Below are 25,282 nucleotides of genomic sequence, written 5' to 3' on the forward strand. Positions count from 1 at the left end.
TGCATGTGAGGAGATGGGGACGGGGGAGAGAAGGCAACCTTCTTGTGTAATCACATGAGAATATTATGGTATGTGCATTATCTGCAGGAGGCTTTTAAATACAGATGAAACTAATGAATCTTCTTTTCATCAAGCCTAGCCATATGTGTTAAGTCTTCTGACTGAAATCTGTACASAAGATTTAAAAATCATTATTAGACCTTTAAAATGCCATAAAGATTCAAAGACAAAGGGGCCAGTTTGCCTCCTTAAATTATATGGTGTTCAGGGATGTGTTATTTCAGGAGCTTTTCCAAGACAYTGCACTGTCACAGCTTCATTGCTTCAAATGTCACTTCAAGTAGGAGCAGTTTTTATAACTACACCGTAAACTCAAGATGGTTTAATGGAAATTATTTCTTCATGTGTCAAAATGACCCCTTTGTTTCTCATTTTACTCTTTTGTTGCCTGCAGCTAATCTGGTTTTTGGGTTATCAGATCCAAGCATCTTACAATGCTGACTCTAGCAGCGGCATTCAGCTGGAATGCTGCCTTTTGTTTACTGGTTTCACCAGGCCTCCAGTGCTTTCTTTGGTCATCTGGTGGCTCCACTAATGTGATTTGCACTCCCAGGCTCTGCAGGTAGTCATGGGCTTTTAAAGGGAATTAGAGGAAAGCCTGCCACCCTGGTTGCTAATGAATCCAAGGGGGTATTTCTTGTTTGTGTTTTGTTTTTCCAGATTTCTGGTTTTTTTCTGTTTTATGGAATTTTCTTCTGTCTGCTCAGACTTCATTTTCTAGAGTTGGTTTACGTGGCTGTGGTGTGGTGGCATTCACTTTGCTTTAAATAGAAATACCAAATCCTATTGATCCMTGTGTCCATTTGGGATTTTCTCAGGAACTGTCAATAAGTGTGGAAAAAATAGATTGCTACGCAAATACTCAAAACTTCTTTATTGCCACAAATAACATMCAAAGCTTGTTCTTGGTAACAAGGGGTGTGGTAAAAAGAGACAAATTTCCACCTTAATGAAAATTCTGACTGTTGAAATAGCAAATGTTGGCTCAAGTAGCGAAGTTGAAGTGTTTTGCTAATGAGGCTGCAGCTGGAATCGTAAATTTTTGCGAGCACCCCAGGAGAAGATGCAAATTTATAAACACCCTCAGCTCAGTCTCACAAATTTGAGCCAGTGAAGGACATAGTCAAATAAATATTCTATTACAGTTTTTACAAAAATGTAAGTTATACTGGAGAGTGTTTTTTAATATGAAAAGCGTATACAAAAAAGAGGATGTATATTTAAACTATCTTCTCTCTTTTTTGGGAACAGAGGAGAGTTTCAGACTCTGAGGAGTTAAGTTGAGTAGCATGTCAGATGCTGAGTAAGATGCCATTCCTTCTTATATCCACAACCTCTTGCTTAAGTATCCTTGTGGATTTGAGTGGGGATTAATAGAGTGATTAGGGTTGGGTTTTTTTTTTTCCAGATTAGTCCTGCAGTTTTGTTAGGGCCGGTATTTGGCTTGCACAAAAACAAGCACAATGTCAATGTTTTTAAAGCTTCGCTCTAGTCTAATTAACACTCAACCTACAGTGGCAAGATGGGCATGTTTTTGTATTTTCATAAAATATTTTCCAGCCATTCCTGTTGTTTTAGAATGGAAGATATAAAATCTGTGATAAAAGTAAAATCTGAATAGGGCTTTGGAAATAAATAGGCCCTTTCCATGCAAAAATAGATAATATTTGGATCTATTATTGTTGTTTACCTTAAGATCAAGTCTATCTGTTTACCCAAGTCTGAAGAATTTAGACTGATAAGAGTTGTGCCCCTGATATGTGGCTTGTAGGGTTGGGTCTTAAGAGGAGAGGAAAGCTTTAGAAAAGTTGAAGTACACAGACATGTTTCAGTGCCCTTGCTTTGTGCTCTTCCGTGGTGTTGATGCTATAGGATTTATGTTTAAATTATATATGTGTGTTTCTGTTTTTAACATATTAACTGAATAGCAGAGCTTTAAATTCTGTTCRGAGAATGGCAGTAAAGTTGTTGAATTGGTGTTTTTGCTTCAGGGAAAAAAAACAYGTAGAAATTTAGCTTTTAAATAGTGGAAATATAAAGCAAGAGCGTATCGATTGAGTTTTACTAGGCTGACAGCAGCACTGAAGGTCTTTGTGACCCAGAAGTTTGTGACCCATGAAATCTCCATTTTCCTTCTATTGGTAATGTATCTTGAAGTACAGAGGACTGGAAAATGCATCCGGGGTGACCTAGCACATTGGTTATCTACAAACAGAAAATTATTTGAACTTACTGCTAAAAATGGGTTTGATACTAGTAAATATAAGGGATAGGCTTAAATTAGATTGTTAAACACATGTTCCCTCAGGACWGATTCACTGAGTCAATAGCCAATCCTTACAGGTATGAATAAAATCTACTATATTTTCCTTTAAAATGCTAATTTCAGATTCTTGGTATTTTTAAGCTTCTTCAGCTTTATCAGCTGTGCCCAAAAATCAAAATTTTGCTTTATGAATGGCACTTGTGTCTGATTGAAGGAGATAAAGGGCGGTAAGGAATTGGGCAGTTATTTCTAAAACCGGTAAATATCCAAGGTTCATGAAAAGAAGCCTGTAGCACACAGGCACAACACCAGGCAGATTTTACAACTCTGTCCAGAGCACAGAAGGAAGATAAATCATGGCCATCCCCCTCTCATTTTTGAAATGGTTCAACCCTGGGGTTTAGCTGAAGGACTTAAGGAGTTTTTGAAGTGCAAATAGACTGGTGAAGGGTAAACCTTTTCAGAGTTTCATTTAGATGGATTTTTTTTTTTTTAATGTGGATTTCTGGCACCAGCTGAGATCTGGAAAGCCACAGGATTTTTTTGTTTTTGATCAATCAAGCAAGCAGAACTTGCCATGGGGGTGTACATTCTCTGCATGCATATTGATCCTATTGTGTTTAAAAGTAGTTAATTTAATCAGGGCTTTTTGAAACCTTCCCTGGTAAAACTTGCATTAATGAAGCTGTCATTTCAAGGTCATGTTTCAGTGTCAATAACTTAATGCTAATGACAGAAGTTACCTGTAAGTTTAATATCAATATTTCATTCATTCCACGTTAAAATTGCATTGAATGAGAACTGATTTGACATATGTGCATATTAAAATATTCAGCTTCACTTGGAAGGGGTGACTCTGATTAAAGGAGAGATTTTCAAAGCATTCTGGAGTTACCAAACACATTAGTACTGACAGTTCTGATTCTATTCACTGCTGTTTGGATCAGTACCCTTGGCATGCTCTATTCCACAGGGAGTTTGACTCCAGTATTCTATTTTACACCTTGTGTCTTCCAACAAAAGGGTTGTAATATCAGAGTTTTTTATTCAAGGCTCTTTCTAGTAGTTTTGCCCTTTTACCTCACATTTTGTCTTGTTTAAAAGCAGCAGCATGGAGAAGATGGATGGCATATTAACTCTAAACACTCCTCTCTAGTGTGATAAATATTTGGAGATAAAATGTGTAAGGGCTGGCTGTTTGATAAGATGCTCATTTGAGTGCAGAGTATGGATTTTATAAGGCAGGATACAGTTTACTACATTTTCATCCATATCTGATACCAAGATCTTTAGGTGTTTTGGGTGAAACAATTATATATTTTCAAGGCTTTTTCCTTTGAGGATGTTAAGTGCAGATTTTATTATTTACTTCTTTGATTTATTTGGGTTAGAAGGAGCTTCAGAAAGCTGTTCTGGACATGGTGACACTCGAGATACGGCAGAGTTAGCGGGTTCAGGTACCAGGGCAGAGTGTGCCTGTGTGTCTCCCAGTCTCAACCTTCTCATTACTTTTCTTCTTGGTAGTTGCAGTATGCCATGAACCCTGCCATCTGCTGAGATATGAGGTGGAAAGCAGAGTATGCATACAACTTTTTCAATTATGTACCAATAATGGTCTTCTGTAGAGTTTCCTGTTTGTGTTTTTCCCAACTGGATGGGATTTTATCCAAGATTTCATTGTCAGATCATTTGGCAGCTCAGAATGGGAGAGGAACTCTAAAGGTGTTCGGAGGTCCAGAGTTGGGATTGACTTTAGGAAGAACCAGACTTGGTTGTTAGTTTAATTTCTGTGTATTAGAAGTCCAAAATGGTACTACAAAATGGCATATTATGGGAAAATGGCCTATATTAAAAAATGTGTATTTATACATTTCTTGTGTATTTATACATTTCTTGTGTATTTATACATTTCTTGTGTATTTATACATTTCTTGTGTATTTATACATTTCTTTTATATTTACAGTCTGGTGGTTTGATGTGGTCTGCTATGAGAGCACAGCAGAAACATTCTACATCAGAATAGGGATCCAAAATCATAACTCATCACAAATTAATAAATGTGGCTAAATACAATCAATAAATAAAGTCTTAAGAAGTTCATGCTGTGATTTTTCCCTTTATGCTGGACAGGAGATGTTTGGTTATCAGGCCCCCTATCCTGGCCTTTGTTTTACAACTCTAACTTTACATCCATAAAACTCACATGTTCTCAGTCTTGTGTGCTGTAATGATGGTTATTTCATGCAGTGTTTGAAAACTGAACATGAGATGCTGTTTAAAGTTTTACTAAGAGACAGGAAATTGCTTTGCATCTCATCACAGAGAAGGGATTCCCAGCATTTGTGGTGTCACTTTTACAAAAATGTCATCAGGAGAGGCTAATATGACCTTTCCTCAACAATAGGCAGGACTTTTCAACAAGTCCTGTCCCATAGACTGCGTGTGGAATTTTAGGTATATTTAAAATCAGCAGTTTTTAATTCAGTCTTWCAGCCACAGAGGCCAGATTTTTGTTTAGGAACAGACATTCTGTAGCTGGATATGTGGGTGTAGGCTGGAAAATCTATCATTCTAATTTAATTTCTTTTTTAAGTGGTGCATGCTCAAATGTCAAAACACTGAGGGGCTGTTACTTGCAGATTATCCATTTATCAAGCAGCTGTGACATTAGAGGAATCTTACTCTGGTTACAGTACGCATTTGTCAAGGGCACAGGCTTGCACAATGATTCTGAATTCCTGTGGAATTTTAACTGAGCAACAGCTGGTCTGTAGGATGTGTAGATTTTGACAAGGTAATGTCTGTGTTTTGGCAAAGGACTTGTGTGACCTTCTGCTGAAGCTCTTCCAAAGTGCCTTCTTCCTCCATTCAAGTCTGTAGGGGTCCTGAAACAGTTTTGGTGTGAAATTTCTCTGTCCTCTCTTCTCCTCTTGATTTTATCATGGATAARTTCTACAAAATTCTACAAAATTCTTCAATAGGGTATTAGGGGGGAAAAAGAAAATAAAAAGACCATCAACACCGCTAACTGCAGCTTACAACAGAAAGAATACTCATTTTGGCTTTTAATTGTGTCAGATTCCTTTTCTCCACAGTTGCTGGTTGGGGTTTTTTTTCACTTGAGAGAGGTTTATGGTGCTGTGTCTGCCAGGATAACCGTGTCTTAGGTTTGAAGTTGTATTTCTCCCCGAGTTCCTAGAGGTGATGTTATCTTTTGTTCACTCAACAGTATGGTCATTCCTGAGAGCATCTGTCACTTTAGGCATTGTAAGATGGATGAGTCTCAAGTGAACTGCTGGTTGAAGCAAATGGTAAAAATAAGAAAAGACATGGGGGTTGGGGGTCTTCAGAGAGGACAGACAACAAGGAGGCACTGTTAGAAATCAAAAGTAAGGCAGACCGTAGTGTAGGAAAGAGCCAAGATGTGGATCACGTTAGCAGATCTCACAGGTCTTGGAAATGAAGATTGGTGGCTGATAAATTTTGAAGAGATCTTCTGCAGCATGGCAAAAAATGTTGTTAATTTGTTTCCTACTTAATTTGCAGATAAGGGAGGATCATAAGGAAATGACCTGAACATAAGATGAGAAAACGTTTTTTGTCACATTGTGTTAAAAGGTTAGGACAAATTAATGCTGCCAATAATCAGGAAAAGAGTTAATGATATTTTTGTGTGTATTAAGTATTGTGTGATAGTCTGTCAGTACTGAGTGGGCAAGTAACAGTATAAAAAGCAAAGCAGCCTGTCAGGAGTTTCGCTTTTGGAGAAAAATCTAAGCTTAATATTCATAGTTGATGGTATTTTGGAAGGTACTTAATATTTTTAAAAGAGGTAATGTTCGCTACAGCATCTCTGATTTAGCTGGACTAATTGAGTTAGACTTTTTAATAGAGAGGAAGCGGTGCAAAAACACATAAACCCCAAGAAAAATCCCTCAAATGCCCTGACAAGCAGGTCCATACCCCCCACCCCCAAGCTGAGCAAAGGTCTGTGTTTGCAAAAGCAGCCGGCAGAGGACAAAAGGCACTCACAGCCCAGTGTGTGTCAAGGTTTGGGAAGGGTCCAGGARGATCTTGGCTTGAAAAATTATTTTGTCACACTGTTGGCATTGGTCCATAAGGGGAAGCACTGGTTGAAAGGCGAAGAAATTAAGATGATTAGAAGCTTTAAAGCTTCACAAATGGTGGAGTATCTCTCTTCTCAATGGATGTAAATAATAGATGAAAGACCGAGAGTGACAACAAAGGCTCAGGGCCTTTAAGAGAATGTRTGCAGCCTGAATAGAGGTCTGTGGCCTAGGGCCAAAGGTCTTAGCTTTGAGTGTAATTAGAAGAAAATACAAAAATGTCATTACTAGCAGGTGAAATGTTCAGCACGTGTCTGAAAAATAGCAATTTCAGAGCCAGGAGCTGTTGGAATTGGATTACTGACGTTCTGCGGCCACTGAAGTCTGTGCAGGCCCTACAGTTTGGGGCGAGGTGCGTGCGGTGTCCCCATTGTCCCCGTTGTCCATGGGTTTGGGACGCGCTGCCAGCGTGGCGGGGCTGCAGTGGTGCTCCCTGGCAATAGAGCTGTTCAGAACACAAAAATCCTGCCCAAAACCTATCCTGAGCGGGAGGTGAGGGTTACAGCTGCTCTCTTAAACAGGATGATTTTTAAAATTGAGACGAGCAGGGAGGAAGCRTTAAGGCCTTTAATTGTAAAACCTGGGGTTTSAATTCTGGGTGTACAGCTGCATTCYGGTTTTGACAGCGGGACTGTGCCTCTAGTCCCAGCTTTAAGCCTTGAAATCCCATTGGTGAGCAACAGGCAAAATTCCTTTAAATCTTTTGGCAAAATATGGTCTGTTGTTGTTAAGAAACCAAATCATTCTGTCTGCCCAAGAAAGTCTTGTCAAAGTCCACTCAATGAGAACTTAACTTGAAGCTTTTCCTGATGATAATTAGCGTTCTGTACAGCCCTAGGTATTTTGGGAGTTTTTTACTTGCTGCTTGCTCCATCATTTTACCAGTCCTTGGGGTATTTCAGGTGTATATTCTTTCATAAAGTGCAATTTCTATTAGAAATGTTTTCACTCTAATACTTTTGTGGAAAACCAGATAGGAGAGCAACCATCTGATTCTGATTTCATTTTAAACATTGATCCCCAGGGTAGATTACTGCTCACCCATTTACTTTGTTTCTTTTTAAACTAGTAGTGAAATAATTACTTCTGCATTATCATCTTTATTTTTAATGCTTTTGGAACAGTTAATTTTATCCTATGAATGTACTTTATTCCTAATGTTCTGTATAGTGACTTCAGCACCAAAAATGTGCAAATTCTAAGTTTGTACTTCTGCTGGAATATAGAGAAGCAACCAAGCACTTTCAACCAAGTATTCTTATAAAGAAAAATACTTTTTTTTAGGTCACTGGCCTTTCTTTTTTTCCACCCCAGTTCCATTTTCACCATAGACCAGCTTTCCACAGGAAGGTTTTTTTGGCTTGTTAAAAACTACGTGCTGGCATGAGTCATTCTGATTTTTTTCTCCCTTTTTATTTTTCAGGTGTTCAGGAGTTTTAAACAAGTTTGCAGCAAGGCTTCACAAACTCTTAGCTGCATCCTTTAATCATGACTACATTTCAAATAGGCTAAAAGGAATCTGAGAAGGTACCGTACTCGCTTTTCCTAAGAGACAATACATTGTATGTTTGTGATCGGCATCTCTGCATTTATTTCCATTTGACTGCATTTTAGGAGCAGTGTGGACTGTAAATAATGATTTTATTTTTGCTTCATGTATGTAAAATGTCCAGATTCTTAAAAAAAAACCAAAACCATGAAATCCAGTTTGTACAACCAAAAAGCCTTCAACAGAGGGCTGATTTGTGCTTCCATTTTTTCCTTAGATATCCACAATGAGGTCAGCTTCATTATTTAATAACAGTTCTTTTGAAGCTGTAACAATTTTCTTCTGCTGTTTTACTTAGAGGCTCTGCAAATACCTAAGCAACTAGCTATATAAATGTTTTATGCACTTTGAGGGTGAATGTTTGWTTGTTTATTTGCCCTCTCAAAGGGTTTAAAACAAATGGGCAGAAGAAAGCAGATCTTTGTAATGATTGGGATAGATTTGTTCTTCCAACTGAGATTCTCACACTTTTTTTTCCCTGTCTTGTGAGAGGGGGGAGGCTTGTCTCAGTGCACAATATTGGGCTCACGTAGTTTCTTGTTGCATTTAAATAGCCAGCGTACCCAGAAGGCTGAAGATCTATTCTTGCTTTATGACCTGYTGTATCCCTGGGGCAAGGGCAGCCCTGAGCAGAGCAAGGGGGTCATGGCCACAGCCCARGCTCTGAGTGGCCCTTGTGGGCTCCCAAAACCTTTCTGCAGGAGCATTTTGCTTGGCAACATCTGGAACGTGGTATAAATCTGGAGGGGGGGGAACCTCTAGGATTTTGCTTCGCCAGGTGCTAGGAGGAAGCAACATTAGCCTTTTTTGATGGGGGGGAGGCAGATTCTGTGGCCCTGAAGTTAGGCTAAACAATTGCAGAGGTCAAAGGACAGCTGAGTGCGGTCAATGAGACACCCTGGGGTGTATTTTGTTACTTAGTAAAAGGAGCAGCATCCTAAAACCCTAAAGGATTCTCTTGAAAATCTGTGTTGTGAAAGGGTTTTATGAGTCTGATGGCAAAAAGTGCTGATTTAGCTAAGGAATGCTTGCTTTTGTCTAAATGAAAGGCTAATCCTTACCAAATGTTGGCAGCTATTATAGTGCAGTCAATGCAGGTCTGAAAGGACAGTTAGAGTAGAAGTGTACTTTGGGATCCCAAATGTTTATCATTTTAATGGTTCTGTAACTGAAAAGATTTCTGAAACTTTCACCTTTTCTCCTAAAATTTAAACCATGAACAAAATGTCTGAAAAAGTAAAAAGTAAATCTTCACTTAGAATTTAAAAAGCTGTTCATAAGGGAGTTGTGCCTGCCTGGTTATTCCATATTCCCTGACAAATTTGCTTTAGATTTTCAGGGGGCTGCCTGACTTCAAGTGTAGTTTCCTTTAAACTGCTAATACTTATTATTTGGCTGAAAAAAAAGTGTGGTTGTTTTTTTCTGGACTTGAGTAATTTTTACTGTTCTTGTTTTAATGCTAATGAGAAAAAAATAAAGAATAGGTTTGGGGTAATTAATTCCTATAATTTGTTTAGCATTATCTTTCTTTAAAAAGAACAGCTTATTAACACTTAACATTTGTCATAGAAACAGATAAGAAATCAATGTCAGAGCCAAGACCTTGTAAATAACCCGAAAGGAAATGTAATAATGGCTGTCTTCACCACAGAGGTGGTGGGGGAAGGACTGGGCATGTGGCAGAAAAGGTTCAGTGCTTTTTGTTTTCCTTTGGAAGGGGGGGTTCCTGCGAGGCACGACCCGGGGGCTCTGGCTCGCTGGCCCTACTGTCTTACGCAAACACTGGTGGTCGTATCAGAAAGAAAAAGATACTTGGGAGCCAGCAGTGGTGGCGATTTTATAGTGACTAACCTGGTGTTTCATCATGATCTTTAAAAGAGCTCTGTAAGAAGCRTGAAAAAGAATAAACTGCATCATTTTCAAGGGGGAAAAAAGCGAGCAAAGAAGTTGACAAGTTGGTTTGGTTGATTTTTGAAYGAAACCTGCTTGCAAAATGTAGCTCATTGTAGAGTTTAATTTTTAAACTTTTTAGAAGTGCTCCATACAGATGCTTAGCATTGATTTATGTCAAGGTTAAGGCACCTTTAAACAAATAAAGCTGGGAATGGATAAACCTACTAAAATACAAATCRCCTATTAAACACAGAAGATGTTTGTGGAGCATTCAGGTTGCCACAAAACTGACACATGTCCTGAAATTCTCCTGATAACCCCTCCTAAACTCATCAGGAAATGATGGYGTGTGTTTGAGGGGTACACAAGGGAGCAGCCAGATAGGATAGAGATGGAAGGTCAGGCCTTAGCTTTGACTTTCTAGGCTTCAGCTTTGTGCTTTTGCAATAGGGTAATGGCAGATGAAGGCAGGATTAAGGTGATTTTTTTTATCAGTGGAGATTGGTCTGGGTTTTGCTGTAGGAATTCACTGAGATGTCTGAGTCTATTTTCAGCTTTCTCCCTATAGACAATAATTATCACATTTTACGTATATATCTATATAGAATTAAATGCTATATCTGTATAATTAAACTGCTTAGAGAACTACATTTTTGAGCTGTAAAGCTTAATTTTGTTTGTAACTTTAGAATTTAACTACTCAGAGTATATAAAATAGGTTTTAGATGGGTTTGTATAAAATAGGTTTAGATGGGTTACTTTATTTTTTTCTTCATCTACTGGAGAAAGTTGTTCTGCATCGATAAACTGTTTACTTATCAAGGTTTGTTTTTTGATTGCTTTTTTAAAATCTGATCATAGCCCACAGTGAGAATTGTATGCATAGTATTAGTATTCTACTGTGGCAACAGTCACAGAAAAATATTTTAAGCACAGGTTTCTTGAGTGTCAGGATTTACTGGGAGTTTTATATGCATGCCATCAAGAATGCATAGAACCTATGAATTTTCTGTGTTGCTGAATCATTAAACCATAATGGCAGCTTTGGGAATCAAGATTGCTTGTGCTAGCACATTCATGTTGCGGAGTAAATTGAGTCCAGCGTGTAAATATCATTAAGACTTACGGGAGAAAAGTAGAGAAGCACATCTAATGCCTCCAACAAGTCAAAAAATTAATTATMATTTTTTTCCTCATGCAAGACATAGGCCACTCCCCCCACCACCAATTTATCAYAGTGGCTGATGAGTTGCATCACAGAACAACATAAGCATTAGAAATGGAATATTATTTCCTTCTCCTATAAGTGTTGATTGTATATAATTTGAATTTTGGCGTTTCTGTTTTGAGTGAAGATAAAGGTGGGGTTTTTTTCTAGACTTAAATGGTACTATAAAAATGTAATTTGTAGACATTTATCCCACAAATAACTTTTAAGATTCTTAGGTATCTAGAAAAGGGAGCTTGAATATCAAAACAATTGTTTTTTAGTTATGTCACTGGATATGGTGTTCAAATTTTGTTCTGTCGATTGCCCATTTCTTGCAAATTTCATCCTAACCAAAATCTKGGATATTGTAGAAAGCCCAACAGTGATGTGCATCTTTGATCTCAAACAGGGTTGCCTCTGGTAATTTTGGAGATTCTGGACAGAACTTTGTTTATTTTACAGAAGAATTTGTGGTATTCTGGGGAGGGGGGAAAGTGGAGTCAGCTTTGACACACGACAAACACATGTTGTGGAAAAGGAAAAGGAAGAGCTCTRCAAAGCACTCTGCACATGGAAGTTCATTTCTACTCAAATTACCTATGAGAAATAGGACACRGTTTCCCAGCTGTGGGGAAGTTGCCACAAGTGTCTGAATGGTATTAAATTGACATTACTTGTAGATTTARGCTGATTGTTATGGTTTTGACCTATAGAGGGTTTTCTTGTCTGTTCAGAGCATTGTTTTTTGCATAGAAMTGGCCATGAAAGCAGCTGGCTTTGCTGTGTTGGTTTTTCCTTGTCTCTGCATCATGGGCTRAGAGTGACTCCAAATGAACAGTGTCAGATATGCCTCTCTATCTAATGACTACATGGGAGCTTCAGATAAGAAAAAAATCTTGTTTGTTCCTTTCTAAAACATATTCAGAAGTTCAAAAGGACAGAAACATGGTCATTTTGACTTATTTGAACATGGTACTTTTGGAAGAGCTGTGCAGGTACATGCTCTGAGTGGACTTAGCAAATATTTTGACGCAACCGTCTGTGAAAGAAGAGGGGCTCATTTCCAACCTTTGCTGGTTCCTTTTAAGGGATGACTAAGCCTTGTAAAACCGAGGTGAACKCTCGTTCAGGCTTTCCTGTTTTCAATCTGGGCTCTAGAGAGAAAAACAGTTCTTTTTCAGAGAATGTGAGGAACCAACAACTTACCTAACCTTCTATCCAAGTCCATTATCAAGGCTAGTTTAATTACCTAAGGCTGACTTTATTTTTTCTTGATTTAATATTATTTTTTAATCTAGAAATCTCTGTTAGGGATTAATTTAATAATCTTTCTAGAAGAGCAAAACTTGATGGTGTTTTTGGCAGAATTAGGCTCTTGATGGGTGAAGGGGGAAATGCCACGTGTGAGTCACTTGGATGCAGGGTGTTACCCTTTGTACCGAGTCATGGACCCAATCTGGCTGCAGAGACATTTTTTTTTTTTTAAATTGGTAACCCTGAAATTACTTTAAAATTGCATATTTGAAGAAGTGCCATGGTACATCTCCAACTCTGCCAGATTCAGGGGAAAAAAGTTTGCTTGCRGCAATGGAAAGGTTGAAGTCAACAAAGTTGTACTCCGATGCTTTATTTTTAGCCTGTTGCAGCTGTCAGAAACCAGAACATGCATCAGATAAGATGAATATTGTGGAAAAACAAAGTATTAAGTGGATATTTGTGAAGAATTGGGTCATCTTTGTATGGAAAGTTTTAAGAGCCAATGTAATCTGTATTACCATTATGCCTATTATTTGGAAAGTTTTATTTTTATTAGTGTCGATTAGTATGTGTTTTGAGAACTGAGAACTTTCAGAACCACTAATGTTTCTGCAAAATKAATAGCAATTTGTTTATACTGYTTGGCAATAAAAATATCTTTGCCTYCCTTAYTTAGTAGCACTTTCACATGCAMAAACKTTAAAAAAGAAAAAAGAAAGAAAAGGACATGGGGAAAACMACTTTTATTGTAGATGTACATACCAAAATGATCTTCGTTAAGGATTTTCTTTTTAATGCTTCTACTGTACAACCTGATGTTGAGGTGTGTCAGAATGGATTACATTTTAGCTTACATTTTCTGTATCTTAATAGTGTGGGGTTTTTTTTGCTGTTTTCCTATCAAGCAGTCTTATCTTGGTAAGCAGTCTTTAAAAATGTCAAGCATAAGTTCCTATACAAATAGTACCTTGTGCCTGCGATGAATAAATGGCATAAGATGTAATGTTTAAAACTTAAAATTYTGCAGCCTAAGGATTTACAATAATTTGCATTTAGGGTTTGCTAAGCCATAATGCAGTTCTTCTCTATAGTCCTGTTGAAGGCAACGCCAGGCAGGTGAATATGTACTCACAGTACTAAGTTCTGAGAGCAGATTAGGAGAAATGGTGCAGAGAGAACAAAATGAAACACAAACAGGATGAGCAGACTCAGTGGTTGGAAATTACTTYGATATCATTAGCTTCCTATGGTGGTCTTTGTTAGTCCACTTGTGGTGAAGAATTGGCCACAAACTCAATTGATAAGGCATTTGGATATGCCTGGGATTGTAGGTGAATGCTCAGCTTCCAAGTGCCCAGTCCTAAAATCCTTAATGAGTCATCATCTCTTTTATTTTCATGAGCAATGCCAGCTGAGGTGCCATTGTGATTGCTTCTTTTTATGGCATTATATGGCTCTTTTGAAACATTAGTGACTTTCAATTTCTCAGGACAGAAGCAGCTGGGAAAAAAAAACGGAAACAAAACCATAATTCATAAAAATCAGCAGTAAGTGATAATTACCAGCATAAAAATTGCTTGTAAAAAAAACAAAAACAAAGCAGACTTGTGTTTATTTAGAAAGACCATTCACTGAGCTTCCCAGTTATGGAAATAATTTTTTTTAAATGGTGGAATATTAGTGTTTTATTGAAATAAGCATTAAATCTTCATTAGAAACAAAGCTTTAAATTAACTGAGTGCATCTGAAAAGACAGTTTACTGATTATTGTAAATTACATAAATAGATTTTATGTCTCTAATGTTTCTGAATCGTTTGTTTTAATTGGTAATTATTAAATATAGTTGTTAGCTAATAACTTACAATAAGACCTGTGTTTTAACTGAATACGTGTTGTCAGTGAATGACTGAACACATGTGTATGAAAGGTATTTAAAAATAACAAAGTTTCAATTAAAATATATTGGSTTTGGGAACAGTTATGGATTTTGAATACATTATTTGTGGAATAAATTTGTGCTTAGTTTATTATGGTAATTGCTTAGATACTACATTAATTTTATCTGCTGTGTTATTAAGAGTGGTAGCTGAAYGAATTCACAGAATCATAGAATGGGTTGAGCTGGAAGGGACCTTCAAGACCATCCAGTTCCAACCCCCCTGCCTTGGGCAGGGACACCTTCTACTAGAACAGGTTGCTCAAAATCCCATCCAACCTGGCCTTGAACAGTTCCAGGGATGGGGCATCCACAACTTTGCTGGGCARCCTGTTCCAGTGCCTCACCACCCTCACAGTGAAGAATTTCTTCCTAATACCTAATGTAAATCTGTCTCATTTAAGGCCATTTTCCCTTGTTCTATCACTCCATGCTATTGTTCAGAGTCCCTCTCCAGCTTTCTTCCAGGCACTGGAAGTCTGCCTGGAGCTTCCTCTCCTCCAGGCTGAACAGGCTCAACTCTCACAGCCCTTTCTCACAGAAGAGGTGCTCCAGCCCTCTAATCATATTCCTGGCCCTCCTCAGGAGCTGCTCCAGCAGGTTTATATCATTCTTAGTATGCTGGGGACTCCAGAGGTAGATGAAGCATTCCAGGTGGGGCTCACCAGAGCAGAGGGGCACRATCACACCCCTCTCCCTGCTGGCCACACTGCTTTGGATGGAGCTCAGGATGCAGTTGGCCTTCTGAGCTGCAGCTACACATTGCTGGGTCATGGTGATCTTCCTGTCAACCAGCATCCCCAAGTCCTTCTCCCCAGGGCTGCTCTCCATGCATTCTCCATCCAGCCTGTGTTTATGCCTGGGATTGTCCCAACCAGGGGGAGGATCTTTGTGAAATTTTCATGGGATCACCTCTCAAGTTTGTTGAGATTCCTCCACATGGGATCCCTTCCCACCCCCTCTAACCCCATTGTAGAAGGTCACCAAGATTTCAGGCACAATTTGCCCTTAGTGAAGCCATGCTGGCTGTCACCAGYCACCTCCTTATTTTCCATGAACCATTGCTTCCAGGAAGATCTGCTCCATGATCTTGCTGGGCACAGAGATGATTCAAACACATGACTGCCTTACTGTGTGAACATGCCAAATTGTTAGACTAAATTGTAATTCATGTCTGCAACTAATGGCAAAATCGAAATCACACAGCAAAAATATGCCTTGATCCTACAGCTAGGGTTAAGCATCATTACTGATTTGGTTGTATTSCACTGGATTAATAATGTGGTTAATAGTCTATTGATTTAGGACTGAGAACATAAGTGGGGAGAGCTATRTGTGAGCATGCATATTTTAAGGAAGCAGACTGAGGTTTTCAGAAGTGCTCCTTAGTGATTTATTTGTACTGTCTCTGCCATGGCTGTGTGAGTGTATAGTCCTTTTAAAATAATGAAGTCTTTTAACAATACCAAAGCTTCAATATCAAAAGCAATGTTTGTAGGCTGATAACCTGTTTTTTGCCCGCTGAAGGTTTTTCTGTTGAAAGAGGAGTGTATCCCCTCTGTTGAGGGTGCATAATAATGCTCCGTTTCCTCTCTTGTGAAAGATCCCTGCAGCATAAAAGGATTTGCTCCATCTTCTACAAATTCTTTTAGAAAACCCTACCAAACCTTCACAGTAAAGGTTTTTATCTGCTCATTTCATAACATCATTTGAAAGGACTCCATTGCAGTCAGAGTCTGCTAAATCAACATAATTAACTCCTGAAAGCTTTTATRTATTTTTTTTCATTGTCTTACTGCATCTATTTTCTGAGGGAATGGCATCAAATGAAGCCTGGAACATGCTAAATCTCAAATCACCTCAGCCCTCTCTAGAGGAATGTGTGGAGCATCCCCAGTGCACTGACTGCRCCAGTTTTCCTCTCACTCTGTTGTAAGAGTTTAACCTGTCTAGAATGCAGCATTTTTTTTCCTGAGTGGGAACCGTAACCTGGAGAAAAGTAAAGCCAGTGCACGGTCTGTGCAGTTCTCGTCACAAAGCTTCCTGTGCAGAAATCTTGCAAAATTGCTTCCATTACTGCAGCTGGGGATAAGAAGAACTGACTTTCTTTGGGTTTACATAGATTGATTCCAAYGACACAGTCTAAACTCTAAAATAATGTTTTAGAACTTCAGGCTTTGAAAGTAATTGCAGCTAAAGATTCCGGGAGAGTGTTGTCAGAACATCTGAAAGATGAAGGCAAATGTGTAGTGTTGGGCAATAAACACAAGTGCTGAACTTGTAACCTCAAACTGCAGAACTGCTGTTTTTTAAAACTCAACTTGAGCTCAGCTTGCAGTGACTTCTGTGCCATTGCGCCTCTCAGTGCGTTCTGTGTTTGATTGTTGTTGTAAACTGCTCTTTGTATGTACAGCTCCGTGGGTAACACTTAAAAAAACTAAAGAAACATGTAAAACTTTAGGTAAAAGAGATGAGGTGGTGTTTCAGTTGCTTTTTCTTGGCGATTTTCCTTTGCCGGCCTCAGTGTTACATCACTGCTGGTTTATTCTGTGAGGCTGAAAACCCCCAGGTCATTGAATTTCTAAAAATGCAAYTGAGTCTTAATTTTTGCAGCATTTGGGGGTGATTTGAAGTTGAGAGAATCATGCACGTAAGTTACACTTAGTAAAACCATCCTGCATCCAGGTGTTAATTTTACCTTTAGTATGTTTATTGTTTTGTGAGTTGTTCCTGAGGACTGTAGGAATAGTCTTGGGGTGGAAGGGATGGAGCAGACAGGGAATAGCAGGCTGCATTTTAAGACCAGTTGTGATTTGCTTTCTGTTTGATGTTGTGGGGAAACAGATGCCATGTTCCACCATCCTGCACGTGGCTCTGTAGTGTATGCATTTTTCTGTCTCTGTCCAAGGAATTGTCTAAATCCCAGGTAATCTGATGCAATACTCCAAGTACAGATACCATTAAYTGAGCAATAAGAGGAAGAACCTTGTCAGGAAAAAAATATGTTTCTTGATCTTTCCCATTACTCTTACGCACTAGTGGCAATATTGGACTGAAAAACGAGACTCTAAATGGTATTGGATGCAAACAATATTTTCTTAAAAGTAAGATGAAAACTAAAGATGGGAGGAAACTTCACTGTAAATAGGGTAAATCCAAACTAATAATTCATTTTTTTAAAAAGACATTGTGAATGAGTTATTTATCGGTCACTTGCTGCCATAACATTGTAAGCTCTTTTACAGCTGAGTTTGAGTATCCCTAATGAAGACAAATCAATGTGAGAATCTCAAGATCTTGAAAAGACTGTGAGGGAGGGAAAAAGGGAATCTTAGAGTGGTTATAAAGTAAGGCTTCTMCTCCTCATTACAGCCTTGTTTTGAGTCACACATGTGTCTTTCCCACTGAATGCTACATTTGATGCTGTACATAGACTTTAGACTTTGAGGTCTGTGCTTTTAATTAGTGTATATATTTGTTRTTGTCATTATTAATTGACACCCTTTCTGCTGTGTGCATGTTCATGGTACATCCTAGTGAGGCTCAAATGGGAAAAAATAATACTCCCAGAACATGCCTGAGAATTATGTAAATGACCAAAAACACTAGCTGTACCTGAAACAACCAGTTCAGTTATTCTGCAGCATAAATAGGTGCCTGGTCTCTCTTTGCCTGAGATAACCCTTTGAGATACAGAAGCTGTGCTGGGCCTGGCAATGCCTTTGTGGAGGGACTTGCTTTGTTTTCCTTTGAAGAGAAACTCTTCTGTGGGGTTAGGCCAGATCAGAAGCTAGATTATGTGTTTTGGAGAACACAATTACATTATTAGGTTAAACACAAAGTAAGGACTTGATAGAGCTGACTTAATGGAGGGTGTTTGCATCAGATTCATCATTCGCTATCAGGTAATTGTGAAATTGCTTTAAGCCATAACAACAACACTCACCCCCTCCCTCATCCTCCAGTTCAGTTCCTCTCCTTTAAAGTCTCTGGGGTCATGACCCACCTGGAGGCCAAATATGTGGTATCTGGTGTACTGAATGATCTGATTATATTTTTACTAGCAGAGCCTTCAACTCAATGTGCTGTTCTGGCTCACAAGAGTTATTGAGTAATGATCCACTTTTCAGAGTGATCCACTTTTTTTTTTTAATGTAAAGGAGCACAGTCAYCTATTTTTCTAAATAAAAGTGGGAGGTGTTTATTGTATTTCCACACTGCTGGACCTGGGTTCTGGTTCTTCTCAAACATCCTGTGTCATGTTTCTGCACTAGTCTTTTGAAACCTGGGTGATTACACAGAGCAAGATTATTTGCTTGAATTGACAAGGTTTTTTTCTAAGTCAGCTTCTGGGTTTGAAAGGGTGATTAAAATTTCCCTGAGTCCTTCACCACACAGTTAAGTGATGCAGTGTTAAAATCAATCCTCTTTGAAATTTTGCTTTTGTTATTTCCATTTCTGTCTGYTTTGATTGATGGAAGCTCATGGTAATTGTAGTTTTGGTTTTCCATATTAATTGTTTTATTTAAAGGTATATTTAAATCCTCCTTTACCTGTGGTCAGGTTAGAGGAAAATCACAATTGTCTTATTCGTGAGTCTTTGTAAGGAGACAGACTGAAATGTGAGGGCTGCCTTCATACTCTGTTGTAAGGCAATTCTCACTTCAGCAAATCTCATGGTTAATCCTATAATTCATGATGGGCCACTGCAAAGAAGACTTGAAGTGGGTTTAGGAAATTTGCTTCGAAGAACCACAGCAGCAATGGAGATGTGTTGGTGGTGCCTTAGTATTTGAATCTTTTCAAAGTATGCTGAGAGTAGATAGAGCATGCAGGTGATCTAAATTTTAGGAAACTCCCCTATTATTTCACATTTGCTTTCAGATTTAATTCTGAAATTATTCAATTTTGATAATGTCTTCTAATCCCCATAGTAAGTTTTTAGAGAATTAAATAAAATTTGTCTCTGTACAGTGGGAAATTTGTTGAGGCAGAGGGGAAGCCTTAGAAGGACTGGTGCCAAATTGAACCTCATTCCTTGGTAGGGTGGTAATGAAGAAAAAGGTATAGCAACTAAATAAATCTATACTTTGCACATACTAACATTCTGTAAYGCTCAACCCAAAACAGACCTCAAAAGGCTGCCAAGAAAAAGGAGGCAACTTCAGAATTATGCTGGTATCCATCCAGTGGTGCAGGTAAAAGGAGAGGGGAGGGCTGGAATACTGAATTAGAGACATGCATATTGCTCATTGCTGGGAATCTAACCAGCTCTGTGCTGAGCTGGCTGCAGTTAGTGTGCATGAGGATATGGAAATGATTGCTTATCCTCACATCAAACCTCCTGCCCACTGGAAACCTCTTGGAGCACGCAGGGAGGCATTGGCAGAGTTCTGTGCAGTGTTGTGGGGTATGGGGCCATGGRCACCAGGGTGAGCCCCGATRYRCCAGTGTTGGCAGCATAAAAACAGSTTTGTGAGGCTGGGGAGGAGCTCCTGAGTCAAGTCCAGCTCTGTTTTCTCTCAGTCACTGTTTTAGATCCGCTCAAATGAACTCAGTGTCATTCCCACATCCTCCCGAGCTCACTGATGCATCAGATGGGCAGAATTTTAAGGAAAATGTGTCTTAAATTCACTGTAGAAAGCAAGAGAGGTTTGTTTGTTGGGGTTTTTTTTACCAGATGACCTCATGTGGAAATGTTGGATAGACATACTATTTGGTAAGTTTTTTAACCATGAGCATTTATTTAATTATGTTAAATAATTGGGTTTGGTCACATTTAAATGCAGATATGGTAAATACATATCTTAATAAAATAAATGGGGTTTGCCTCCTTTTTTTTTTTTTGGCCTTTCTTTAAATTCCATCAGTTTATTTTTCCTCCAGGCTCTGCTGCCTCCTCGAGCCCCCTCAGCACATTTGAGCCCATTTAGAGCACGTTCTGCTGTCTCCTCTGGCCACTGAGGTGTGCTAGCTGGGGGCTGCCTCCCATTTGTGCTATGAGGAGGAAAATTAACCACTTCCTAATTGCATCAGGCATTTAGGGGTACAATCAAATGCAGAAACACAGAGGAGTTACTGCCGTGAATTGGTCCTTCTGTTTTTTTTGGGGGGAGGCACAGCCTGGCCTGGGCAGTAGCACAAGCTGATGGCACAACCTGAGCCAGGCAGGAGCTCACTCACTGTTGCACGGTTTTGCCACCTCCTGTCCCCTGCAGAAGGAAAGGCTCCTGCTCTCCCCTCCCCAGCTCTGTTGAACTCCAAATGAGGCCCAGCTGCCCTAATGGCCTCGGGCAGTGTTAGGAAATCAGCTGCCCCATGCTGTTCTCCAGGGATCGCAGCTTCCCCCGCTGCAGCCCCGGCCACTCTGCCCTCTGATGCCTCTGCCTGCCCCATCCTGCACAAGCACATCCCTGCCAATCCTTCCTCCTGCTCTGCTCCCTCCTCTCTCACAACACACAAGTTGTGCTCCCTGGGCTTTTCTTTACTTGGCATTTCCACCAACAATCTTGGTTTCTCTTGGCGAGCTGGAAGCACCCTCTGGTATCATAAACCAGCTTTCTCAGTAAATCTGTGACAATCTCCATGCACAGGCAAGTCTCCTTGTGTAGATGCCAGGGAAGTAAATCAAATCACCTTGGCTTGCCAGCATTTTTGCCATGTGCACAGTATTTTTTATTAATAGCTTCCCATCGAAATTAAAATAGTTGTCKTAGATTATGTACAACATGTAGGTTGTAGAAAAGATGGAGAATAAACAGSCTTCAGGCAGATGTTGTGCTGTGGGAATTGCAAATTTTCTCATTCATGAAGATTGATTCATTTTCATTATGGTATTTTAACTAAAGTCTTTTCATTTGAATACATTGCTGAAATCTTACCGTAAGCACATCATTACTGACATAAACAGCAGAGCAATGAAATKTTATTGCATGAAATTTAATGATATATAGTTTGTAATGATTTCCCTTATATTTATGGAAGTATCATCACTGATTTCAGTAAAATCAGTATTTCAGTTACTTAGCTGATTTTCACCAATTCTTTTTCTCAAAGGCTCTAGACAGGCTTTAGCGTTCTGCAACTGTAATACTGCTTCAGTGTAACTTTTTCCCTAACACACTTTGTAGTTGTGTGTTTGTACACAATCCCTACCAAATTTGATGAAAACTTATAAAGGGAAAAAGAGAACGCACTTAAGTATTTTTCTGCTGATATAGCAGAATGTGTTAAGAAATGGGGTTTTTAACTGATACTGTCTGTGGTTGGGACAGGGTGCAGTTGCCATAAAATTTATTGAAAGTCAGAGATGGGGAATTATTTTCCCAAAGCTGCATGAAGTCTCTGAATAGGGAACTGGCTCTCTCTCCCAGGTTAGAGGTGARTAATTTGATTTGTTTCACGCCTGTGTCTCCAGTAATGTAGTAATAATTAGCTCTTAGGTATCTGTTTATACCAGCAGACCTCAAACACTGCTGGAATTGGTTGTCACAATTACTGCCCTATCACAGGTGGCCCTGAGGACCCTGGGCAACCYAGTGATAAAGCAGGAGTGGAACTGTAGGTTTTCAAAATGCCAAGTTATCTTCTTGGCCAAGGTCTCTTCCTGGWTGTAGGGCTTGGTGACATCTGGTGAAGGGAAGTACAAAGATAACGTTATAAGGTTTTATACTTTTCTATCTATTGATTTAACTGGGGAAAATTTTCCTCTGTTGAAATAAATCTCTCTGAAAGTGTAGTCTTGTGCTCTGAATATTGGAAAATGTTAGATTGCTGTTTCTTTGGAACAGATGTCATTTGGTACAATGATCTGTCAAAGTGGAAAAGTTCCCATTTCAGTGAGTCTCTCTTAGTTCATTTTAAACTTCCATGGCCACCCTGTTACCAAATGTTTACATTTGAGAGTCCGTATCCTAGTGCTGGGTGCACAAATAGAAMAGTCTATGGGCTGTGTAATGCCATCCAAGGAGAAGAAATTACTTACATGGCTGTTTGGGCTTGAATGTTTATTAAGTTTCTAAATTCATAATCAGAGATATTGTTAAAGCAGGTATTTAAATGATTATCACTACACTAAAGCACAATTTCAAATAACGGTATTTCACAGCATTTGCTGTGGATGATTTAGAAGTTAGTTATTTCTGGTTTATTACTTATATCTTTTATTGTAAGAGTATGATTTGATCGTTTGATGGATCGAAGTGCATGTAAATTATGGTGTTACATTGAAGACAAGGGGTGAAGATTGTGAAGACAGAGAAACTYGCCTTCTATGTAATTCCAGTTAATRYRAGCAAGAGCAAAAATTCAGGTTATTGGATGTCTTTTTGTACAGTTTCTCTTCMAATAATGATATTCTGACAAGTAAAAAATCATGTGAACCCACTCTTTGACAAAAGTGATGAAGCCCAACTTGATTTTTTTTTTCTTTGTTATGTACCCTTTCTGTATTCCATCCTGAACATCCTAAAACCCACAAATAATAATGGTTTTATCTACCCTCCGTTAAGTTTTTATACTGGGCTGTTTTTTGAGGCTGTTGAGAGGCCATGTATGCAGAAGACACAGAGCAGTGTGTTGGGAATGTGCTAAAAGATTGGTGGAACAGACGGATAAAGTCTGCCAGGTTGAGAGAGAATCATGAACATTTAGTGCCAGTTGCAGGTGTTATTTCCACAGCATATTTTCTTGTTAACTTTATGTCACTGTAATGGACAATAAGAAAGCCTCTCTCTCCATCTGTAAATTCCCTGTGCATGCACTTTCCCCTCCCCTCATCAGGTGTTTCCTTTGTGTTTTCAGATCATGGGGAATTCATATGCAGGGCAACTAAAATCTGCCCGTTTCGAAGAAGCTCTTCATAACTCCATAGAAGCTTCTCTGAGATGCAGCAGCGTTGTCCCACGGCCGATCTTCTCCCAGCTCTACCTGGATCCTGACCAGCCTCCTTTCCTGCCGGAAGGTAACCATGAAAGTATGGCACATTTCAGTTGTTTTTCTCTCTGTGAAAAGGGTGGGGGTTATGTAATTTAAAAAAAAAAAAAATTGCACAGCAGTTCATTGAGTGACACAAAATCTGGGTGTTGGGCAGCATTAAGGGCAAAGAATGGCATGCTGGTTATTTTAAAAGGAGATAGATACAAATTCTGTTGAAAAGTTTAATTTTCTAAGTAGAATGGCATGCTGGTTATTTTAAAACAAAATAGATGTAAGTACTGTTGAAAAGTTTAATTTTCTCAGTGTTTTTTTATTTTTACTATATTTTATTACTTTTTCTATTTTTATTCTTCAGATGTAAAGCCAAAGGTAGAAGAGCTTGATAAAGAGTTAGTGCATCGCTATTCACAAAATGGAAACCTGGACTTTTCTACCAACCAAACTGTTAATGAAATGGAAGAYGAAGAAGAGGATGAAGACATGTCAGATTCAAGTAGTCCACCAATCCCATACTCACAAAAACCTGCCCCAGAAGGGTCTTGCACTACTGATGGTTGGTATCTTTTTTTTTTTTACTGTATGGTCTTCACAACTAATTCTAATGATAATGTGCACTCTCTGCAGTTAGAAATTCCTGTGCTAGGAAGTCTGAAAATACAGTTTATAGKCAAAGCCTTAAATCTGAAAAAATATGGATGAGAAGGACTTGTCTGGGACATAAAGTTTAATGTATCATTTGAAAGCAGTGTCTAGGCCTGGCTGTGGCACTTCATTAGTTTCTGAAAGCTCCTTTTTGTCTGTGGTTATCATTGATTCACTGTCCTCAAAGAGGTTGTCTGAGTTGGCATCAGTATGGCTGGGTCTCAGTTTAAACCAAATTTATTATTGGAAACATTGGCAAAGACGGATTTAGTTGCTTCCATTGGCAGAAGGAAGAGTTTGGGGAAAGAAAATGGAGAGGACTTTCTGCTGCTGAGGTGGTAAGAGGGTTGGTGGTGGAAGCTTGTCTGTTTTGTCTTCCCCGTGTGCCTGCTGGCCACTGCTTCCTTTCCCTGAACCGTCCTGATTTGTTGTGGCTCAAGATGAGCAAAATTGTTGGCAATACTATATTTGAGTTTAAATGTATTAAAGAAAGGGTCAGACCATTATGCATGTGCCTACTTGGCCAAAGAAAAATTGATGTGATTGGTTCGTCTTATCCCAAAACTGTTCTATTCTGAAGGTTTACCTTCCTCATAAAGGAAGATCTACTCGTATTTGTTAGGTGCACTTCWCATAAAAACATCTCCCTGCCAACTTCAGACACCTGAAAAAAGAAACTGTTCCTACTAGGTCCAAATGCCCTTCTTGACATTTTATTCAATATCCCCCTGAATCAAGGAATTCCTTGTGCACAGTTCATCCAAAGCTGTACTTTGTAAAATTGTTCTGTACCTTACTGAAGTGTCTGGTTATACAAAGTGATAGGAGTAAGTACCAATTGCTGGTAATTCTTTGCCATTTTCAGGGAGTGTTAGTGGTACACATTGTCATCTTTACCTTTTCCACTCCTAAGTGCAGCTTACATGAGCATATTTACTCTCTGGAATAGCATACTGTTCCCTGTAGCACTGAGAACAGAAGGGCTGCCTGGCTACTGTGAGAAGCTGGGGACTACTGTTAGGAGAATTTGTTATTCACACAGAAGTGTTTTTTCTGTTCTCTGAAGGCTTGTAAATTTGAAGGAGGAGAGAAGGAGAAAGCATAAAATTATGYGTTCCTAGGAAAATGTTCTCAATTGAGGACAAGTATCAACAAAGTCTGCAAAATCTCCTGTGGAGAGCAGGAGCAGTACCTTTTTCACTTCACATATTACATGTATATGTGTAATATTAAACTTTTTAGTATGTGCTGGAAAAATTTGACCTTCCAGGGGCAATTATGTGTTTTGATTTTTATCTGTAAGTGCTGTAAGTCTTTTATGATCAAAGCACTCTAGAAGAAAGTTTTGTGTGTTACATCTGCAGAATTTTAGGGTTGGTCATTACTCATTTTTAAGTTTACCA

General features: G+C 38.9%; 1 protein-coding gene across 5 annotated transcripts in view; it reads left to right on the plus strand.

Moving 5' to 3' along the window:
- The window catches only part of GREB1L (GREB1 like retinoic acid receptor coactivator), a 129,766-nt gene that overhangs the window by 46,676 nt on the left and 57,808 nt on the right, over window positions 1-25,282 (plus strand). For 3 of the 5 annotated variants that reach the window (XM_057364924.1, XM_057364926.1, XM_057364928.1), the window contains exons 2-4: window positions 7,878-7,981; window positions 23,103-23,274; window positions 23,593-23,790. In XM_057364924.1, the coding sequence (XP_057220907.1) occupies window positions 23,106-23,274; window positions 23,593-23,790 (367 nt within the window). In that variant the 5' untranslated portion in view covers window positions 7,878-7,981; window positions 23,103-23,105. The remainder of the gene's footprint in view (window positions 1-7,877; window positions 7,982-23,102; window positions 23,275-23,592; window positions 23,791-25,282) is intronic. The other 2 variants (XM_057364925.1, XM_057364927.1) reach the window with 1 other exon arrangement.

This window comes from Malurus melanocephalus, unplaced genomic scaffold, assembly GCF_030028575.1.
Source record: "Malurus melanocephalus ecotype Western Australia unplaced genomic scaffold, MMel_1.1 scaffold_44, whole genome shotgun sequence".
Classification (NCBI taxonomy): domain Eukaryota; kingdom Metazoa; phylum Chordata; class Aves; order Passeriformes; family Maluridae; genus Malurus; species Malurus melanocephalus.